The sequence below is a fragment of the Harpia harpyja genome, chromosome 5 (assembly GCF_026419915.1).
Source record: "Harpia harpyja isolate bHarHar1 chromosome 5, bHarHar1 primary haplotype, whole genome shotgun sequence".
NCBI lineage: Eukaryota > Metazoa > Chordata > Aves > Accipitriformes > Accipitridae > Harpia > Harpia harpyja.
Genome location: NC_068944.1, coordinates 55,423,681 through 55,445,370, shown reverse-complemented (window position 1 = coordinate 55,445,370; position 21,690 = coordinate 55,423,681). Strand labels below are relative to the sequence as shown.

Sequence of the window (21,690 nt, the reverse complement as noted above, 5' to 3'; positions counted from 1 at the left end):
TTATGGTAATTCCCATAGCATTTTGCATGGATGGTAACATACATTTTCACAGATGAACTGATACACAGAGAAGTTAAATAATTGGCTAGGACCAGTAATTTAATAGAAGAAAAAGGAATTAACACAAGATAGCTTCTTTCTACTGTAATCACTAGCCCATTCTTTTAATATACATAAAATAATAAACACCGAAAGCAAGTTGCAATGCTGTTTGAATTAAAAGCATCAAACCTGGGCACAAAGAAATGGTCCAGTATAATAAACAGCAATATATTTTTGACCTTAACCTGAAGGGTAAGGACCCAGCAGTTCTTCAGCAATTAGTCAGTGAGGTCTAATGAGAGATTCACTTGAGGAAGGACTAAGTTTCTCAGAAGATCAAAGATAACTGGTGCTACACTCTGCCCTAACCAGACCCAGATTCACACTTTCCATTACTTATTTAGATTGATCTTATGACTATTTTTATAGACCCATTAGAATAAGTGTGCTTTTACTCTTTTACTAATATTTGTTTAATTAAGTTAATTAATTACAGCTTAACTGAAATATCATACAAAAGACCTCACGCAGCTTTCAAAGTGTAGGCTGAATCCTAATCCTTTTTTCTTCTTCTTTTAACTAGCAGTAAGGATGAAGTCAATGAATTGTCAATTAATAACATACTTGCTTTGATGGCTCTTCAGTAATTTACTTCCATACCACTTCATAAATTTCTTAGGAAAACTTCTGGGATCGCTGATACAGTACCTCTGCCATGGGAAAATTTGGTCTAAATCTGCTCTGCTGCCAATAAACCAATAAGACTAACTGGCTGATAATCCTCCCACACTACACTGTTTAGGTACATGCACTCAACCAGCAAAAGTTTAATTTGTTCCGCTAATGGCACAGAAAACTACTCAAACTTATTCACCATATAAATCTGAACTTCAGTCTGCTACTTTCTGTTATTCCTTAGGCAGAAAATTCAAGCTATTGAATGCTTTGTAATTCAGACTATTTTATCTTTTCCTTGATCCAAAGCGTAACAATAATAATGGACACTATCAGTAACTAAATATTAAACTGCACTTCACAGAAGAAACATGTTTAAAAGCCTTAGAAAAGTCTGAATATTATTTGCATTGGCACACTGACATGCAAGGCACATTCTGCCATCCTAAGTAAGTGTAATGTTATTAAACTCCTGCACTAAAACCAGTGATGCTAACCACCTTTTACATAATTCAAGCTGCCATACTTAATAGCTTTTATCTAGGATTTCCAGTGGGATGACATGTATCTTTATTAGGTACAGCCTGTTTGTTTGGAAGATAATTTAATATATAAGAACGCACTAAAAATTTAGTAAAGCAGCCATACAAAGCTCAAAATACTGATTTTTCTCTAACACTATGTTGATAGCATTGATACAGGTTTATATAAACTAAAACATCTATTATGTATAAGATAATGTGGCATGCAAACTTCATTTAAAAGTGTTGCAGGTGTAATATATTCATGACAGGCCAAGGCCAGGTGGAGTCATGTAAAAATCCCTAAAATAACTATGAAGAAACTATTGTCATAAGATATTTTATTATTATCCTATCTTATGAAGGAACTACTGGAGAATATTAGAAAAACTCAATCAACTACTACTCTATTTTCTATCACACCATATATAAGGAGAGTTTGTCTGCATTTCCCTAAAAGATGTCAACTGCACTGACTTGTACTAACAGGAACTAGGTAGGATTCATCAAAAACCACCAAGTGTTTGGCTGGCATTCTTCCTGGGGTATGAAGAACCAACTGGAGATTTTCCAAAGGGACTGAATCAGGGATAAAGGAATTAAAGAAACTGTCCTCCTGTTCCACTTGTAATCCTCTGGGAAACAAGAGCATCTAGAGCTAAAAAGATTTATATTTTCTCTCAAGTTGTAGCTCTGATATATTTATAGGAGTGGGTCAAACAATGTACTGTGGATTACAACATCATTTTTCTAAGCTTTCTTGCCAAATCTCAACAATACTCAGAACAGTCTATTCACAGATATAATGAGAATAGATATCTTTTTCTCTCCTTACACTTATACACATGCATGTATATATACAGGTACAGCTAAACATGAAAATATTTAGGAAAATTATGACAGCTGTCTGGTAAAAAGTAATTAGGCATTCCCACTTTTTTCAACTGTAATTAAGAAATCAACTCTGGCCATTCCAAATTCTTATTCTGGCATTGCAGTTTAAGAAATTAATTGTAGGAAGAGGGCTTTATCTCTCTTGAGAAAACAAATAAAATTCTCTGGAAAAAGAAAAGGAGTAGGACTGCAAGCTGTGTTAGCTTCACATTTTTACTAGTCAAAATTAATTTTTTTGTTTGTTACACTGGTTCTACTTCTCTGAAGCAGCAGCAATAGGAAGGCTTCTATGTTCCAGTGCTGTTGGGAGTCATAGCCCAGTGAGCTGTGAACCCCAAAACAACTATCCACAAAGGCTAGGTCAAAGGCTCGGGAGCACACAAACAGCAGTCCTACATGCTGGCTGCTATACTAAGAGACAATAACCTCCCCTAGAAGGAACATTAAGAAAAAGGGGCATACAGAGGAATCTGTATTAGACAGAAGTGGCAGAACTTTGCCTGCCCCATGTCGGAAAGTGTGGCAGGAACTCAGATGTTGCTTTTTCCTCAAAGTCAGGACCAAAATGCTGCTGTAACTGATCCTGACTTATAGTGGCTCCCAATATAACAGCATTCACTTGCAACACCACTGTGGGAAGACCTCACAGAAAATGAATGAAAAACATCTTGTTCCTTTAGCATTACCTCATGCTACTTCTGTACAACTATACTACTTAATTACTAATTTCTAGGCTCTTAAAAACAAATGTTCTGGAGTCACTTGCTCGAGTATATCCACACCTCAATATACAGAAACCATTTATTGGAGCTAGCTGAGCTGCTGCCATTTGAGAAGAGGTGACAAACTGTGGCAGCTAACGTCAAATAGAGCCAAGCCACAGTCAAAGCTACAAAGGTTAGTGCATCCTTCTTGCAAACATCCCTCCAACATTGTCTTGGAGCAGCCCATAGAGTACCTCAGTGGAGAAGAGCAATGCAAAACATTCCAAAATGCTCCAATTTGCACAACAGTGTAAGATAAATACTCTCTTCCCTGGCTATATAGAATCATAGAATCATTTAGGTTGGAAAAGACCTTTAAGATCATCAAGTCCAACTGCTAACCTAGCACGGCCAAGTCCACCACTAAACCACGTCCCTAAGCACCACATCTACACATCTTTTAAATACCTCCAGGGATGGTGACTCAACTACTTCCCTGGGCAGCCTGTTCCAATGCTTGACAACCATTTCAGTGAAGAAATTTTTCCTAATATCCAGTCTAAACCTCCCTTGCTGCAAATTGAGGCCATTTCCTCTTGTCTTATCACTTGTTACTTGGCAAAAGAGACCCACAGCCACCTCGCTACCACCTCCTTTCAGGTAGTTGTAGAGAGCGATAAGATCTCCCCTCAGCCTCCTTTTCTTCAGGCTAAACAACCCCAGTTCCCTCAGCTGCTCATCCTAAGACTTCTTCTCTAGACCCCTCACCAGCTTCGTTGCTCTTTGGACATGCTCAGGCACCTCAATGCCTTTCCTGTAGCGAGTGGCCCAAAACCGAACACAGTACTCGAGGTGCGGCCTCACTAGTGCTGAGTACAAGGGGACAATCACTTCCCTGGTACTGCTGGCCACACTATTTCTGATATAGGCCAGGATGCCATTGGCCTTCTTGGCCACCTAGGCACACTACCAGCTCATACTCAGCTGGCTGTCGACCAACACCCCCAGGTCCTTTTTCACCAGTCAGCTTTCCAGCCACTCTTCCCCAAGCCTGTAGCGCTGCATGGGGTTGTTGTGACTGAAATGCAGGACCTGGCACTTGGCCTTGTTGAATCTCATACAATTGGCCTCGACCCATCAATTCACCCTGTCCAGATCCCTCTGTAGATCCTTTCTACCCTCAAGCAGATCAACACTCCCACCCAACTTGGTGCCATCTGCAAACTGACTGAGAGTGCACTCGATCCCCTCATCCAGATCACTGATAAAGATACTAAACAGAACTGGCACAAATACTGAGCCCTGGGGAATACCACTTGTACCGGCCGCCAACAAGATTTAACTCCATTCACCACCACTCTTTGGGCTCAGCCATCCAGGCAGTTTTTCACCCAGGGAAGAGTATGCCTGTCAAAGCTATGAGCAGCCAGGTTCCCCAGGAGAATGCTGTGCAAAACAGTGTCAAAGGCTTTACTAAAGTCTAGGTAGACAACATCCACAGCCTTTCCCTCATCCACTAAGCAGGTCACCTTGTCATAGAAGAAGATCAGGTTAGTCAAGCAGGACCTGCCTCTCATAAACCCATGCTGACTGGGCCTGATTGCCTGCTTGTCCTGTATGTGCCACGTGATGGCACTCAATATGATCTGCTCCATAACCTTCCCCAGCACCGAGGTCAGGCTGAGAGGCCTGTAGTTCCCCGGATCCTCCTTCCAGCTCTTCTTGTAGATGGGCATCACATTTGCTAACTTCCAATCAACCGGGACCTCCCCGGTTAGCCAAGACTGCTGATAAATGATGGAAAGTGGCTTGGTGAGCACTTCTGCCAGCTTCCTCAGCACCCTTGGGTGGATCACATCCAGCCCCATAGACTTGTGTGTGTCTAAGTGGTGTAGCAGGTCGCTAACAATTTCCCCTTGGATTATGGGGCTTCATTCAGCTCCCTGTCTTCCAGCTCAGGGGGCTGGGTACCCAAAGAATAACCGGTCTTACTATTAAAGACCGAGTCAAAGAAGGCATTAAGAACCTCAGCCTTTTCCTCATCCTTTGTCACTATGTTTCCCCCCGCATCCAATAAAGGATGGAGATTCTCCTTAGCCCTCCTTGTGTTGCTAATGTGTTTACAGAAACATGTTTTGTTGCCTTTTATGGCAGTAGCCAGATCAAGTTCTAGGTGGGCTTTGGCCCTTCTAATTTTCTCCCTGCATAACCTCACAACATCTGTGTAGTCATCCTGAGTTGCCTGCCCCTTCTTCCAAAGGTCATAAACTCTCCTTTTTTTCCTGAGTTCCAGCCAAAGCTCGCTGTTCAGCCACGCCAGTCGTCTTCCCCGCCGGCATGGGGACAGCCTGCTCCTGCACCTTTAAGATTTCCTTCCTGAAGAATGTCCAGCCTTCCTGGACTCCTTTGCCCTTCAGGACTGCCTCCTAAGAGACTCTGTCAACCAGTCCTAAACAGGCCAAAGTCTGCCCTCCGGAAGTCCAAGGTAGCAGTTCTGCTAAGCTCCCTCCTCACTTCTCCAAAAATCAAAAACTATCATTTCATGAATGCTGTGCCCAAGGCAGCCTCCAGCCATTCACATCACCCACAAGTCCTTCTCTGTTCACAAACAAGAGGTCCAGCGGAGCCCCTTCCCTAGTTGGCTCACTCACCAGCTGTGTCAGGAAGTTATCTTCTGCACACTCCAGGAACCTCCTAGACTGTTTCCACTGTATTGTATTTCCAGCAGACATCTGGTAAGTTGAAGTCCCCCATGAGAACAAGGGCTAGGGATTGTAAGACTTCTCCCAGCTGCTTATATAATATTTCGTCTGCCTCTTTATCCTGGTTGGGTGGTCTATAACAGACTACCACCACGATATCTGCCTTGTTGGCCTTCCCCCTGATTCTTACCCATAAACACTCAACTCTTTCATCACCATCATCAAGCTCTAGACAGTTAAAACACTCCCTAACATACAGGGCTACCCTGCCACCTCTCCTTCCCTGTGTAGCCCTTCTGAAGAGTTTATAGTCATCCATTGCAGCACTCCAGTTGTGCAACTCATCCCACCATATTTCCTTGATGGCAACTATATCGTAGTTTTCCTTCTGCACAATGGCTTCCAGCTCCTCCTGTTTGTTGCCCATGCTGTGTGCACTGGTGTAGATGCACTTCAGTTGGCTTATTAACCAAATAGGATTAATTTTGGGGGGGAGAAGCCCTAATTCCTATGTGACCATTCTCACATGCTTCTGTGGTTTCTAACATATCAATAACCCTTGCGTCTTTGCTGCTGCATGGATCTCCATCCCCTACCTCCATTGAGACAGTAGACCAAAGGACCTTGCTAGCACACTGTCCCTCAAACACTGATGTGCTGCCCCCAGGCTGATCTCTAGCAAGCCTGGTTTTATCCCTTTCCCCTTTCAAATCTAGTTTAAAGCTCTTTCAATGAGCCCTGCTAACTCCTGTGCAAAGAGTAATCTCCAAAAGGTATCTCCAATACCTCTAGTAGTGCTGCCTTGGACAAATATTAGTGAAGATTGTAACCATCACACTTGTACATTTAAGGTGAATTATTCTTGCCTCTCAGTTCTCCCATTAACAGGAAGGAAGGCACGATCTCTTGAGTTTGTGGCTTAATTTGCTGCCATTTTGTAGAAAACACCTCCTCCTTCCATCACGATTTTGAGATAGTGATTTTCCAGGGGAAAAAACAAGTTTGTATGGTGCATGTTAGAGATGTCCTGTTCCAGGAAACAGACTTAAATGAAGTACAAGGAATTTTAATTCTACTTGTAATAGAAATAAGAAAGAAAATACTACTTGACCAATTCCTGAATGGTTCTTGAGTAAGCACCCCTGCAGTCTCACCAACTGCTGTAAAATGATTATGAGTATCGCTGGATAGATACAACATGGACATTGTTGTCTGCCTCCAAAGTGCAACACAAAGACAAAGTTCACACGGCCCTTACAGATATTCCAACACGCAAAAGTGGGTGTTCCTGCTCTTTTTTACCTCGTGTCACAGCAACTTGTACAATTCCTGCAATAAAAGAAGAGTGGTTACTTCTGTACTGTTGACTTGGGAAGTGTGAGGATACTTGACACACAGCATCTGGCACTTCTTATCAAAAATCTCCGATTCAAGTGTACTGGGATGCACACTCTTTGGTACTGTGCAATCATTTGAAGAAAAATTAAAGTTGAATAGTTTATTTCCTACATGTCTATCTTTTCAAAGGAAACATGGTATCAAGCTGTGAAGACAAGAACCTGGCAATGCAGTCATCTGCAAAAGATTGTGCAAGATGCAATATCCTAACAGTGCAAAGAGACAGACATCCTTTTAATACATGGCTTTTACCAGCTATTATACTCTTATGTCCTTAGTGAGCTCACAGGCAGCATTTTTGAAATTGCTACCCATACATGTGCTTTATTTTGATATTTTACAAATCTATAGGATTACTACTCCCTCATTACAAGCATAATAAAAGTTTGAGAAAAATCTATGTATTATAACAAACCAAATAAGGTTTTAAATAAAGTTGGAATAATCTGTGCATTAAAAGTGTGCAAAAAGTAGATAAATATTCTGATTCTTCGGTCCTAAATGTTCAAACAGCTCTTGAAAATAGAAAGTCTTGAACTGAGGATGCAATGATTAAAATAATACTAACCTTGGTTAGCAATTAAATGATCACATCTTCCTTCAGACTGAAAATGTAGACAACAGCTAGTAGCTGACATCTCACTTCAACATTTTACAGCTGCTCTAAAGCAAAGACTTTAGACATTTGAATGCATGCATGCATGCATCTTATTTTCCCAGGATTTCAAAGTCCACATCGAGGCTGCTGCTCAGCCATTATAAATGAGTAATTCAAGTAGGGCATGACTGCTTCTTGTATTAACTTGATAAAGATGTTTCACTCGAAGTGCATCAACAGTTGAGTTAAGTCATCCCTTTCGCAGGCTTATACTTACTCTGTGTTATGTTACCCATGAGGAAATAAAAAAGTATAATTGGCTTCGAATTATTACAAAAGTGTTTACACTAAATATAATTAGCATTATGAAGATTATTATTATATTTTTATTACACCTGTTTTCAAAGCTCCAAAATACAATCAAATATACCTTAATTATTTTCTGGGTTTTAATTAAAAACAATTTTATCAACTGATTGCAATCTGCACTGTAGTTTAACTTCATTATTTTAGACATGAAACTGCTAAAAGGACTGATATGTGAACTTTAAAGAACACACATCTGTTTTCAGAAAATTCCATTATACTGAAGATTACTTTGTATCCATCAAGTTTTCCAAAAGTTGGTTTAAAACCCCAATTTTAATATAATACATTAATTTTAATCTTAGCCTTTAATAATGAATCTATTATCAAACATATAAAACAACTGTTTTGCAATAATTTTAATATCTGAAAAATATTAATCCAGGCCTTGGGCTAAAATATCTTTCAAATACTAAAAAGACATATTGAACATCTTTCATTTTCTTGTATGAATTTTCAGGTCACAACCTAGAGAGAAAATTTGCTCAATACCGAATTCCTCTTTCTCTTATCACAGCAGGGACATTATAAGAGAGCTCAAACTAGAGGGAGAAGAGAATTCATATTCTCCTTTCATTAATTTGTTTCCATTCAATAGATAACCAACAATGAATATAGTTACACCAAATATAAAAAATACACTGTATATATAATTTATTCAAAGGCCAGTGAGGAAAAGATGTCCAATTTATTTAAAAGATGATTAACTACATCTGACTGATTACCCTCTAGGCCTTGGACAAATACAGAACAGAAGAGAAGAATACTATCCAGAGGTGATGATCCATCACATGCGCTCCATAACCCTGCTCACTAATGTTGAGCCAAACACTGTATTTAATGCTTCATTAGATTCAATCATATCTTCTCTTACTTCTCCAATGAGAATTGTTTCTCTTTACAAAATTTCCATTATTTTCTCCATTGGCAGCGGGGGGGGGGGGCGGGGGAGGGGGGCGGCGGCGGCCAGGAAAATCCCTATGATAGCCAGTTCTAATATTATACTTTATATTGTATTTAAGCAATGTTTCTGTATTGTTTAAGTAGTTTTATTCCAGAAATGAAACAAGCATAGGGACTTCTGCAGGTGGGAGGAGATGAGAAGAGGCAGTGAGTCTCTGATTTATTCAGATTATTATTCTGATATCTAACTTTAATTTTCAGATTATAGTTTATTTTCATTTATGGTTTGTATCATATTTGTAGAACATGCTCTTTTTTTCTTCTGGCATGACAGTTATTCATTATCAACACTGAAATTCAAAAAGATGTGGCTCAAACTCCGATCAGTCTGACTCCTTTCATGTCCACCTTCCCACAGGCAGTGGGCTGTTTTTCCAACGTTTCTGGACATGAGGCAGCATAGTCAAAGCTACTTCTCCAGCTTGGCACCGATCCCAGGCAAATGTCCCAAGAAGCTGTACAGTGACAGATGACGCACACGGGCTAAATGTGTAAGAGTTGACAGATGCAGGCAGACTCTTACTGTGCCAACTGTAAAAGCTGACATGTTTGTTCAGGAGTACCCATCCTTCAGCTCTCATTGTCAGGGCACCGATTCCTCCATGCACAACCATGCAGTGTTCTCATTAAGTTCAGATAGTACAACCCCAAAATGATTTGCTATTCTGCTTACAGACATAAAGAATCAATTTTCTAGATCTCTTGGGGAAAATCACAAGTTTATTGGGGTTTTTGGGTGTTGGGTTTTTTTTTTCAGATCAGTCTACTTCATCTTGAAAATACATCAGGAATTAGGAAAACACTTAGGAAAACCAGACTTTGCATTAATTTGCTGTGCTGTAAGTGGAGCTCAGTATCAACAATTAGCAGCAGAAGTGTGTTTGAATAGGAACTCAGGACTCAGGTCAGCAAATTACTTTGCTCTAGCAAATGTTTCTGTCTTAACTGAACCAGCTGCAAGATTAGGGCAACAGCTAAAATCTTCTCTTTCAGACACGACTTCAGAAAAACAAATAGGTTTTTTCCTTTTCAAAATGCCTTTTCCTTTACTGAGGAGTGTAAATCAGATTAAAATTAAGAATTAAAAATATTTAGCTATTTAATTAAACTATATATCCACTATAATCCTATCACTGCATTTCTCAAATAGATTTAGTATGCCACGTGATACTGAGAATGTCAGGATACCTCAAATATACGGTATTTGTGTTTGAATTTGCTGTACTTAGAAATCTGTTAGAGATACTCAACATTAAATGCTCACATTATATAAGTAGGCTAATTTTAGCTGTTAAATAGAACTGCAAAGTTACACAGTGCACTGTTTTCCTCGTATCAACTGTAAGTATTTTTGCTACCTTATACAAGTACATACATGAGTATCTTGCATGTATCATTTCTATTTCAGTGCACAGGTAAAAGGAAGATTAAATCAGCTCATACAGCATAGAAGTGATTAAATGGTCTAAAAGTTAAAAGTGACTAATGGTTCCTGCAGTACTAATTTCTATACTGTTTGCAGATTTTTTATAAAAATAGAGACTGATTTTCAGAAGCTTCACAGCACACAAAGATAATTAAACTAATTTAAATGTTTCTGAAGTTGGACACCTTAAAAATAATCTGTCCAAAAACATTTACAGTTTGGTCAACTATAGGAATATGTCTTAGCTTGGGGCTCATCACTGGGGTTATCTAGTTGAATTAAAAAAAAAAAATCAATATACTGCTAAGATTGTAACCTGCTTTGTCTAATCCTGGCTGTGAACTGTTGCTTTCTACATAACACTGACTATTCAGTCACTTGGTAATGACACAACTTTATTTTGTGACCAGAAATGACTATTTGTAACATCATGGAGAGGAACTTCTGGGGGAACTGCAGGACAGTAATGTTTGGGTGGAAGGGGACAATGTGGTTGAATGTTCACTCCATGTATTTAGGACTGCATCCTAAACCATATAAATGAGACTGTTAGTACATTTGTGTGTATTATAACCAGAACATTGGAATCTTGGGAGTGACCTGTAGCTTCTTTTTAACCTATAACAGAGTTGAACCATGAAAATCACTGAGAAAAAAATTTTAGATTTAGAAAAAAATATATATATCATAATTTCTGCATTAGAAGTAATGGAGATACTTCATTTAATGCTGTTTTTCCATCAAATGTGCTGTATTTCTGTTCAGTAAGATGTTATATAATCACTTGTTACTACAATTTGAAAGCAATAATTGACCTGGTCAAAATGCATTTATATTTTACCACCAAAAATCTACTGATTTTCAGTGATATCTATTTAGCATCTCATTACAAAAAAATAGCCATGCTATATGAATCATTTACATCACCAAAGTGGTAGTGAGAGCAATATAATTCAATTATAAAACCTGGAAACAGTTTAAACACCATTTGAAAGTAAACAGTTACAGTCCCTTATGCCCATGTCTGGGAAGCATCCAAATGGAAGTTAAAGATCCCATGGCATTTTTTCAAAATGAGTAGGAGCTATCCCAATATGTTGGCCAACATATATTTTCTCAATTAAAAACAGATTTCATGTCCAAAGCTATGTGTCAGCAATTGCTGAGCCTATGCCTGTCACGTTTCCAAAACTCTCCACACCATCAGTGAGTATCTAGTCACTCTGCTGAATAATGCTTTTCCAGATGCCACAAGTGGAAAAGGTGAATGCATTTTTATAAATGTATGAAGCACAGATACATTATCCTATACTGTTATGGAAACAGAAATTATCATTTGAAGCCACATTTAGATATTTTTGTCATACCAGAAGTGTTAAATATGACTTTGGTGGCCATATGAAACATTTTGATACCACCAAATTGTAAAGTGAACAGAAATCCTATGGAACACACATGCAGACACACAAAATAAAGGTAGCAGAAATAATCTCATATCTGCCATTCCCTAACTTTTACACATTTAATGAGTTAAAAAAAAAGAAAGAAAAAAAGGATTTTTTAACAACTTTTTTGTTGTTGTTGTTGTTACTTTTACAGAATTTTCTAGGTTATGTGTTGTTTAAAGAGAAGGTGGTGACATTTCCTTTATGTACTTTAAAACCTGCATACCCCGTATTACTCGCCACTCAAGAGCTCAAATCTTCAGTTGCAATACTGAAGCACAAACTCCTATCCCAAGAACTACAAGATCAACTACATTATCTATAGGCAGAATGCTGTTATCCTGAGTTAAAAGAAAGCAGAAAGTCAGGCAATGAGCTTCTGAAGAAGAAGGTATAAACCCAGAGGAGAATCAGGCTTTCCAACTCCCTCACTCAACAGATTCCCTAGAGCAATGTCTCAGGCTCCTGCTTTTTGGAGTTGAGTCCCCAACTTCATTGTCCAAGTTTTGTTCTTATTTTGCCATATTAACAAAATCTTAAATGATACTATTAAAAAAAGGAAATTGGAAAAAGGCAAAAGCACTTCTTTGGCTAAAGTTATTCCTCTTGACTTCTATAGTGCAGCTGAACTACATCTCAAAGTCAGTCAGGCTTGAAAGAAAAACAGAAATATTTTCAGGGAACTTAACTACACAGGCTGACTTCCTAAAAACTGATAGGACAGATTGCAGCTTTTTTATGTTTTCTTTTTTTTTTTTTAAATATCAATTTTTCAAGTACCATTTTACAAAACTCGGAATCCTATTTAGTTACAATTTCAGAATTCTAGGGTACATGTATTGCTGAAGGATTTATGGAATTGAGAGAAACTGAATGCAACAGAAGCAGAGAGATGAAAACACCTCTTCCCCCAAGAGGATTTGCAGAATTACTTGATGGAAAGTTGAACAAGCTGCCTTATTCCCGCATTGCGCAATTACCGTTCTATAACCAGAAGTTACTGCCAGTTGCCAGCGTTGTGCAACCCAATGGAAATAATGTTAATCTAGTTAGCATAATATAGTATGTCCTTCCCTGATGCTACTCCCATGGACATAAAATTCATCATTGGAGCCAGCAGAGTAACAGACTGTGCTTGAGGACAAGTTCACTGCCCTCTTAGAAAAAGTAGTAAGTGCTGAATCTTTGTAAGACAGTAGACACAGAGGTAATTCAGGTCTGGAAAAATATTTGATACTTAACCTGGCTGTAGCGCACAACTTATTGAGCTATGACGGTAATGGGGGAAGATGGAGCACACACAAGCTGGTCAATGTACAAAATTAAATGCATGTAAAAATAGGCTTTTACTTTCTCAGATAGGTGTTAACTAACTTGCATTTACCACTGTCACCAGCTTGCTCTTCCCCACACCATCCTCCCATCCTGAACTGCTCAGTAGTACCACCAGCGGCCATCCCCACTTGAACTTCCGATAAAATTAAAGGACGTCAGACATGGCATTTACTACAGTCGACTAATTTCAAAATCATAAGAGAGAGAGAAAGGGAGGAAGAAATTGCATTACCACAAAATACTTCTGCCACAAGTTCTGTAACTTGGACAACTTCTAAATTTAGCCTTGCAGTTCAGGCAGTTGAACTGCTATTTTTAATCCAATTTTTAAAACTGCAGGATCTTCTAAAAATGTACACTTATCTGAATTTAAATTTACCCTACTCCAGCAAAAGACTACATGAACTCTGTGATTTCAGTAACCTATACTATTAGCATTCATATTTTTCCAAGGCAAAATACGAGACTAAGCCAGATTTTAAAAGCAATTAAGAAGATATAAATGTTGTGTGCTGCAAGAGCACAGTACTCAAAAGACCAGAGTCCTGGCAACTATCATAATCCTTTTGAAATTGTTCATATTAAGATTAAAGATCACTTTGTTCCTCTATTCCCACAACTAGTTGGTGTGGTAAAAAGATCAGTCCCCTAGTTTTATATGTAACATCTTTAACATTTGCTCTCCTTTCTGTGCATGTGATTAAATGTAACATTTTGAAATCCCAAAGTTCTGAGAAAAACATAAATCCTTGTCCACAGCTGCTGTTTGACTCTGGAAACACATGCATTTTCTTTTCAAGCATCTACCATCAAAAAATCCCGAAGGACTTGAACTGGAGAACACCTGCATCTCTTCATTTAGTTCCAATAACAGAGTCTAAACTTCAAAATTACAAAAATAGATGCTATGTTCAGCTGCAGTTACATTCTGCCCCTAATTCCCGTGAACAAAAATGCTAAGAGCATGAAATCATTCAGGCAAGCTCTGTCATCGAGAGGATAAGATTTTTTGCACCAGAAGCCCAGTGGGAACTTGATAGAAAACTGGCAACAATTACAGATAAAGTACATAGTGAAATCCTCAGGGAGAGGAAAGGAAATGTAATAAGATAGATGGGTATAATTTTTACACATTTATGCCCAAACCACAAATGTGAATTGTCTTTAATTACTCCAATATATTAAGCATTTTTACTCATTCATTGTGTCAAATCTTTCCAAAATACTTCAAATTAGTTTATGAATTCTCTTTTACAAGGTGTCTTTTATTTACTAGCACAAGCACTCACATAAATTAGCACTGAGAACTTAAAAAACATCATTGTTCCAGCTTTAAAATCCAGACTTTGCAGTATCCCCAGTCTAAGCAGTCAAAATTTAAAAAAAAAAAAAAAGTCAAGGAGAGGCTTTCTTAACTGCAAGAAAGAGGGAGTTGGGGGCATATATAGGTATGTATGCATAAAACCAAACATAGGTAAAATCTCTGACCTCCTTTCAAATAAATTCTAACAGATAAAAAATCAGCTGGTTTATTATAGGAAAAAGAATAATGTTCTTCCTGGTACAACATTTATGGCACTTTTTTCATGTTTGAAGATATGATTTCTGCAGTCTTAAAAATATTTTCACTTTATTTATTTTTTTCCTTTGGGGTTGGGGGGGAGAGAGAATGGAGTGATCTCATCTAAACTTACAAAATATTGACAGTGGAGGAAAAAACCCCAAAATCTTTGGAAGTTCAAGAAAAATGTAACTTAAATGAGAAATACCAACTTTTTCAAGGTTGAATATTTGCTCTTCAGCCTTCAAGCGGCCTTCACAAACTACAGAAGCCTTCTTACTCTTACTTGGCTCCAGTGGGTACATAAATTTACCACACATGAGCATGATATTAATACAGGTACTTTTGTTTACTCCCTTATTTCACTGCTGCATTACTGAATATTTAAGCTGATCTCAGAGAAAACTTTATTAATTTTATTTTTTATTTTAGTTTCTCTTGATTTATATGTAATAAAGCTCTCCATACACCCGCTCTGCACGCACTCCCAATTATTCAGTATAGCAAACCAAACAGAGTTTAATCAGCTCACTTCATCTATTCAACAGCTGCTCATAATTAAATACTAACACCAGCATTCATTTTGAAATCTCCCTATTTCTCTCAAAGGCCAGGTGAAACAAACAAGGTCTGCAGCTTGCTCCTAGGGTTAATAAAGCCAGGTTTTTTTCAGAGAAGCAGTAAGAAGACCTTCCCAAGCCCTGAGGTAATGGAATAATCTCCTCTCTTGTATTTATTTTATATACTACAGTCTAGATAAAAACTGGAGAGCATATCCACTGATTTTTACAACTATGCACAGAGATACCTGGGGCAGTTTTTCATACAACGGAAGTGTCTAAAATTAAAAGCACCAGCATGCAGACTTCTATTTAAGGACTAAACAAAATTATATTTCTATTCGCTAACCCTAAACACTTCCTCTGACATAGGTGGATCGGTTTTCCACTGTGCTAATGACACTTTGTGCATCAAACAGTGAAACACTCTTCCTAAATAATCATCAGTATATGCACTTGTTATACATAGTACTTTGCCTGTATATGCTATACATCACACACTTGAATGCTGCCCTTTTTGGAATTACATTTTATAGAGTCTTTTCCTTTGCTGATTATACTCAATGCAGTATGGTACTCCTGGAACCACTTTTTTTTCCTCTTCCTCTCAGCAGCAGCAAGTGAAACAGCAAGAAATAAAATACTAGTGTAAAATGCTTTATCACTCAAATTGTAAATACACCCTCAATCTTTGCAGGGCCACCTACAGACAAGCAGTAAAAGGAAGCTGCACAACTGTCCTGGTCACCCTGGTTCATATGTTTCAAGTGGTACAAGACAGTAGACAGTTGCTGACTCAACAAGGAGAGGAGGAGGAGGAAATGTCCCCAACCTGTTCTCCAGGTAAATACGCCCTGATTTATTCAACAACCTCATGCCATTTGCACAACCTCCGCCTTAGCATTTTATATCCAAACAACTGCTTCGATTTTAGACCAAGTTGTTTTCCATTCAACTTCACGGATGCATAATGAATTCATTAGTGACTCTTCCTTCACTAATTTTTGTATAAGCAAAAGATTTTTAGAAGTCACTTACATAGGCATTGTATTGTATTCCAAGATTCTTCCAGAGTACCCAGAAATTCCCCTGCAATTGCTTCTCTTGGTTTGACACACAAAAAGATATTACATCATTCTGTTCTTAACAGGGATGGCTAACTTGCAGCTATTTAGCTTTGTAAATCTCCAATGCACCCCCTGCCCCGCTACATGGTGTGACCAGCAGCTCCACTGAGTTTGCAAAGTTTTCTGAATCCTTGTATATGGGGAGAAGTAAACTGAGTTTATCTGAGTGCTGGGTGACAACTTATCCAATCCCACCAAACTGGAACTGCTGTCCCTCTTAGCTCTTTTGAGAAATCATGGATGTATTTTGAGAGCATCAGCTACACAGCTATTTGTATGCGTACTTCGTAGAGTTGGCAGACTTGGCCAACCCTGGCCTTATCTCCAGCAATCTGATAACACTGAACAATTCTAGATGACTTTTCTCATCTCTCCTGGACGGCTTTTTTCATTCTTTCTACAAGCAGGTTTCACTACTCTCTTCACTCTTCTCTGTAGTCCAAATTCCTATTCCAGAACATCATATCTAACATTATTAAGATAAATTGCTCAAATACACAACTTCAATACTGCACAATCATCTTCAGTAGTACAGCTTTAAACAACCCTTTTATTTCCCTGAGGCATAAGTTGAATTTGCTGTCAAATTATCCAGTATAGCTTTCTTAATTCCCAGAAGTGACTGAAACTGACAGCAAAAGCATTTTTATGCTATCACTTCATATTTTCTCTCCATGTTTTCACAGTCATAATGAAAAGGACAGCCCTATCTCCTGCATTAAATTGCCTCAGTTCCTTCAGCAAGTATTTGAAAGCAAAGGCTTTAATTAACTCCCTCATCCTTTGTATAGAACCTGAGATGATTTAAACATTAAAGTTTCCTAGTTTAGTTTATATATATAAAAAAACCCAACAAAAACTAACAAATCATTTGCAGTACCCTATTCTTCATGTTTACTGGGACCAAAGCTTTAACACATCAGTCAGCTTTTCCTTCTCATTTGTCATCAGTCACAGGTGCCACCTTACACATCTAGAGAAGCAGAGCTAGTCTGAGCATGCAGGTTAGTGACTACCACTGAGTCCGTGGAATCAATGCAACTTTCCTGAGGCACTGGGGGGGGGGGGGGGGGGGGGGCGGGGAGCGGCGCAGGTGAAGTGTCCAGTGAGTTTTCAATTCTAAAATCTTAGCATTTTAAATGTATCTCAATTCATCTACAAAACAGGTACCACAGACACTTGTCTATTACAAACCAATTTTCTGACTTTCAAAGTCCTGGCATATGAGTCTGGCCAGCACTTCATTTGTCGGTGCCTTAATTCTCATAGGCATCTCCTGTCACAACCTATCAAGTATTCTCTACTATCTAATTGGACTATCCATAATACTGATGAGCTAAAATGTATGTGATCACTGTGACCTGCAACAAAAGCAATAATTCTACAATATATGTATGCACAGCTCCTTTAAAATTTAATTAATATGCTAAGACAAAAATCAGAAAATTAAACTGAAAAGATCCTCTTTTCAGAAGAGGAAGGCAGAAAATGCAATAATCAATAACAGTAATAAATACTATTATTATGAACATTTAAAAGCTACTTAAGTGAGACAACAGGTGCAACAGATTTTCACTTTTTTTAAAAAACGGATCTGAATAATTCAGAGTGTTGAGTCATTAATTCCTTTTCAGCAATGTTTTAGGGGCAGGAATTTAAGATAATTGTTATAAAAACACTGCCGTAAACATTTCCAACATGATGCTCTCCAAGAAACATACAAGTATGGTTACTGAAAAAATAACCTGACAACTGCTGGAGTGCATAGTGCTCACAAATATTTACTTTACATAAGATTCAAGTGTTGCTTACATATGCACATAAAAATTACAAAGATGGTAATAAATTCACTGTCACTTTTCAGACTAATGACATTCAATAACCATTACACATGAAAAAAAATAGAGGAAAAAAAGCACAATTTTCAGTTTATTTTTGTGTTTCATAATATTGGGGTCAGCTAATTCTTTTGCTTTCCTTAAACTATATGCTTTTTGGGTTTGTGTCCTCCCCCTCCCCCCCATTTGATTCCACTCTTAGCATGGCAACAGGATAAACTTCTAAAAACACGAAAGCATGATTTTTAAAATGCGCCATACTGACAGCAAAACCTAGATCCATGTGTATTTTACAAACTATATTATACTTATTTTAAACTAGATACATTTCAAAATTGTCGGTGTTGCTTAAAATAGACCCATGTTTTCTTTAAAGCCCACAGAAACCATAAGAATGTCAGGTAAGAGTACTTATGCCCACAAAGTCCACAACACCCTTAAATTTATCCAAGCAACTCTCTGAAAACATCAACTTGTTTCTCATTTAAATCCACCACAACACCAAGCTTGATGACGTCAAATGTGTGCTCTGTAGCATTTTAAAAATCACCTCTTTATTATTAACAAATTTTATGATAAACAGATTCTTAATTTAATTATAAATTATGCTGCAAATTTATATGAAACATTTTGAATGCAGTATGTAAATTTCTGTATAAGAAGCTCAACCCAATAGATAAAGGGAAGAAAAAACAAAACTAATATTTTCAACATGGATCCTGCCCCCCCCCCCAAAGTTTACAAAAGGTTCTGTATAAGTAATTTAAAAGCCAACCAAAGTCAATGAAGCATTCCTCATTGAAGAAGACATACATCAAAATCCTTTTAGCTTTTGTGTCTCACAGTGAGCTAAAGTTATAATGTGTACAGTATGTGAAAAAGATACTTTGGCATTTGGCACATTTTATATCAAGCCCCTCTTTTGAAAATTACATTGGATAGGAAAAATGTAATGTGATACCAGCTTAGCAAGAGTCTTGCACTTACCAGAATTGTGGCAGTAGTCCATATACTGTGGAATTTGGATTGTAAAGGCTACCAAATCTGGAGCTAAGAGAGATTCTGGCTTTCTACTCTCATTGAGCCATTTACTGCTGTGTAAGTCTCTGGTGTCAGAAGGGCCTTGAATTAAAGGAATCAGCTTCTCTTTTCCACAGTCACCTAAGATAAAGATTAGACTCCTTACAGCTTTTACCGTAACAAGATAAATTTTCAACACATACACATTCACTAGTCCAAAGAGAACAGCTATTAACATTGTAAATACAGAATCAGAAGAGGAAATAGAAAGAGCAATCTCATATAAACTGTTAAACAACTTCCTCAATGTTATCTTGTAAAATGTCTTTACATTCAGGAGGATTTCAAATAAAGTAATCAATTCTCTTTAAAATAGTAATTCCATCCCAACTTTATAACATAGTATCTTTAAAAATCACCATGAGCTCAATTTAGAGTTAAATATACTACGTTTTTAATGTTCTTGACATTAGCTGCCTTTATATATGAAGACATCATAGACATTGGTAGGAAAAGTTCCTGCATGCTCTTCAAGAAAAATTCTGTTAAAGAAATTTAAAAACTATTTATCACAGAGCCCTCAAAAACTTCAAAAGCAAGATACATGCTTCTAGTATTAATGGAAAATGAAACATTAAACAACAGAAAACATCAAAATTATGCTACAAATTAAGCAAAATGCAAATATTCTGTGTAATATGAAAATGCAGAGTTATTCCAGTTTCTTCAGTGCTTTTAGATTAATATTTGTCTCAGCAGGAAAAAAAAAATGTTTATTTTTTTATTCAGTGTAAAAATTGACTATACTGGGGCCAGAGTGGATCATCCTGGCACACTTAACAATAATAATAAAAACCCCAAAACAGAATACAAAAAACCCTCTCTGATTCATAGGAACAATGAGTAAATTCTTGTTTCAGTAACTCTCCTTGTAAAAAGCAAGGCCAATTCTCCTATACAGGCAATAAAGTTTTACATGGTCCAGCTGCACATACCTGGGGCTTTGGCACAAATTTTTATTGATCCCACGGTCCCAGAGGCACATTTGACCAATGATGTGCCGCAGTACTTCAATTCAACATTCTGGATTGAACCCTCAAGAGTTGGCAGGGGATTCTTAGATTTCACACCTAATAAAAGAAAACTGCAAATGTACTAGCCTGTTGAATTTAAATATTTTCATATTCCTTCACCAAGGCATTTAAACTTAATTATACTTTAATTATCTACCTTAGATGTTCTTATAGCATTTTTGTTGTGATTCACAGTTTTTAAATGGAAGTGAGAGAATGCTGTATATGGGCATTTTAATACAAAGTTATGCATAAAATATATAAAGATACTGTGAGGAAAACACACAAGGCCACTTAGAAATTGGAATAATAAACATGTATATATACACATACATACACTTTTGTTTTCACTTTATAACTGCCACCTCAACTATTCTCTTTCATGTTTTTATTATGACCCTTTCATTTCAGGATCTTAAAATGACTAAGTGTTTTCAGCTTACATTTAGACGACAACATTTTACTCGGTAGCAATGTAAAGCATTAAATCCATGCAGCTGAACGGCACAGAAAGCCAATGGCACACTTGCCATTTTTCAATGGAAACTGGAGTTCAAACCTTGCCTTAGGTCAAAAGTGGAAATAAGTTTTGGTGGTCTTTCTTCAGCCCCCATTTGTGCACACCAGAAAACTACCGCACCGGTTGGAAGAAATTGGTGCTATTGGCAGTCACTTCTGAAGAGCTGCCTAGAACCATGGCAGCAGCAGCAGGGGATCTTACAAGTCAGGACTGAGATATGTTGGCAGAGCTTGAGGGCAGCCCCCAAACAGCCCCAGAGCATGGGTGGAGGAAGCCAGCCCTCCTATTCTGTACAGCGCTGCCTATCAGAAGAAAATACATAAATTTACTTGCAAATTGGAAATAAATAGTTTCAACACCTGTAAGAAGTATGAAAGGAAAAACTAACAGAAGTTACCATTTTTTATGGGTTTTTTCCCCTCATGCAAAAGTGACTTGGAATTTGTCAGTTAAAATTGGCAAGCAGCTTGTTAATTATGCAAACATTAGTATAATTATGGAACTGTTTCCTCGCATATGTAACATAGAATTTGTTCCAAAATCCATAATTATGCAAGGAAAGTATTATGGAATATCAGGTAAAAAAAAAAATTTTAAAGCATTTTGATATGTGTGTCAAGATTATACACATTAAAGAAACTTAATATATTCTCTACAGAATTAACTCAGTAGTTTTGTTGCACAATCTCCTAAAGATTTATGCCGAAGAACAACCTTTAATATATAATAACTAGTAAACAAAAATTCCTAAAAAATTATAGGAAACAGAAGATTTAGGATTAAACCTGGTAATTGTGCTTACTTCACTGTGCCTATTCCAGTTCCTAAACATTGAAGTGTATTTGGTAGTGCATATAAAATCATTTGGTAAGCAGACTTCTTGACATATATTTATTTAAGTTTTGTTCTGCTAAGACATTAA

The 21,690-nt window shown here is 37.5% G+C and overlaps 1 protein-coding gene across 6 annotated transcripts in view; it reads right to left on the bottom strand.

Annotated features, from left to right (window-relative positions):
• Positions 1-21,690, bottom strand: part of VPS13B (vacuolar protein sorting 13 homolog B) — a 486,767-nt gene that overhangs the window by 305,677 nt on the left and 159,400 nt on the right. For all 6 annotated transcript variants that reach the window (XM_052788600.1, XM_052788599.1, XM_052788598.1 and 3 more), the window contains exons 18-19: positions 20,171-20,305; positions 19,143-19,316 (exon numbers count right to left, since the gene is read on the bottom strand). In XM_052788600.1, the coding sequence (XP_052644560.1) occupies positions 19,143-19,316; positions 20,171-20,305 (309 nt within the window). The remainder of the gene's footprint in view (positions 1-19,142; positions 19,317-20,170; positions 20,306-21,690) is intronic.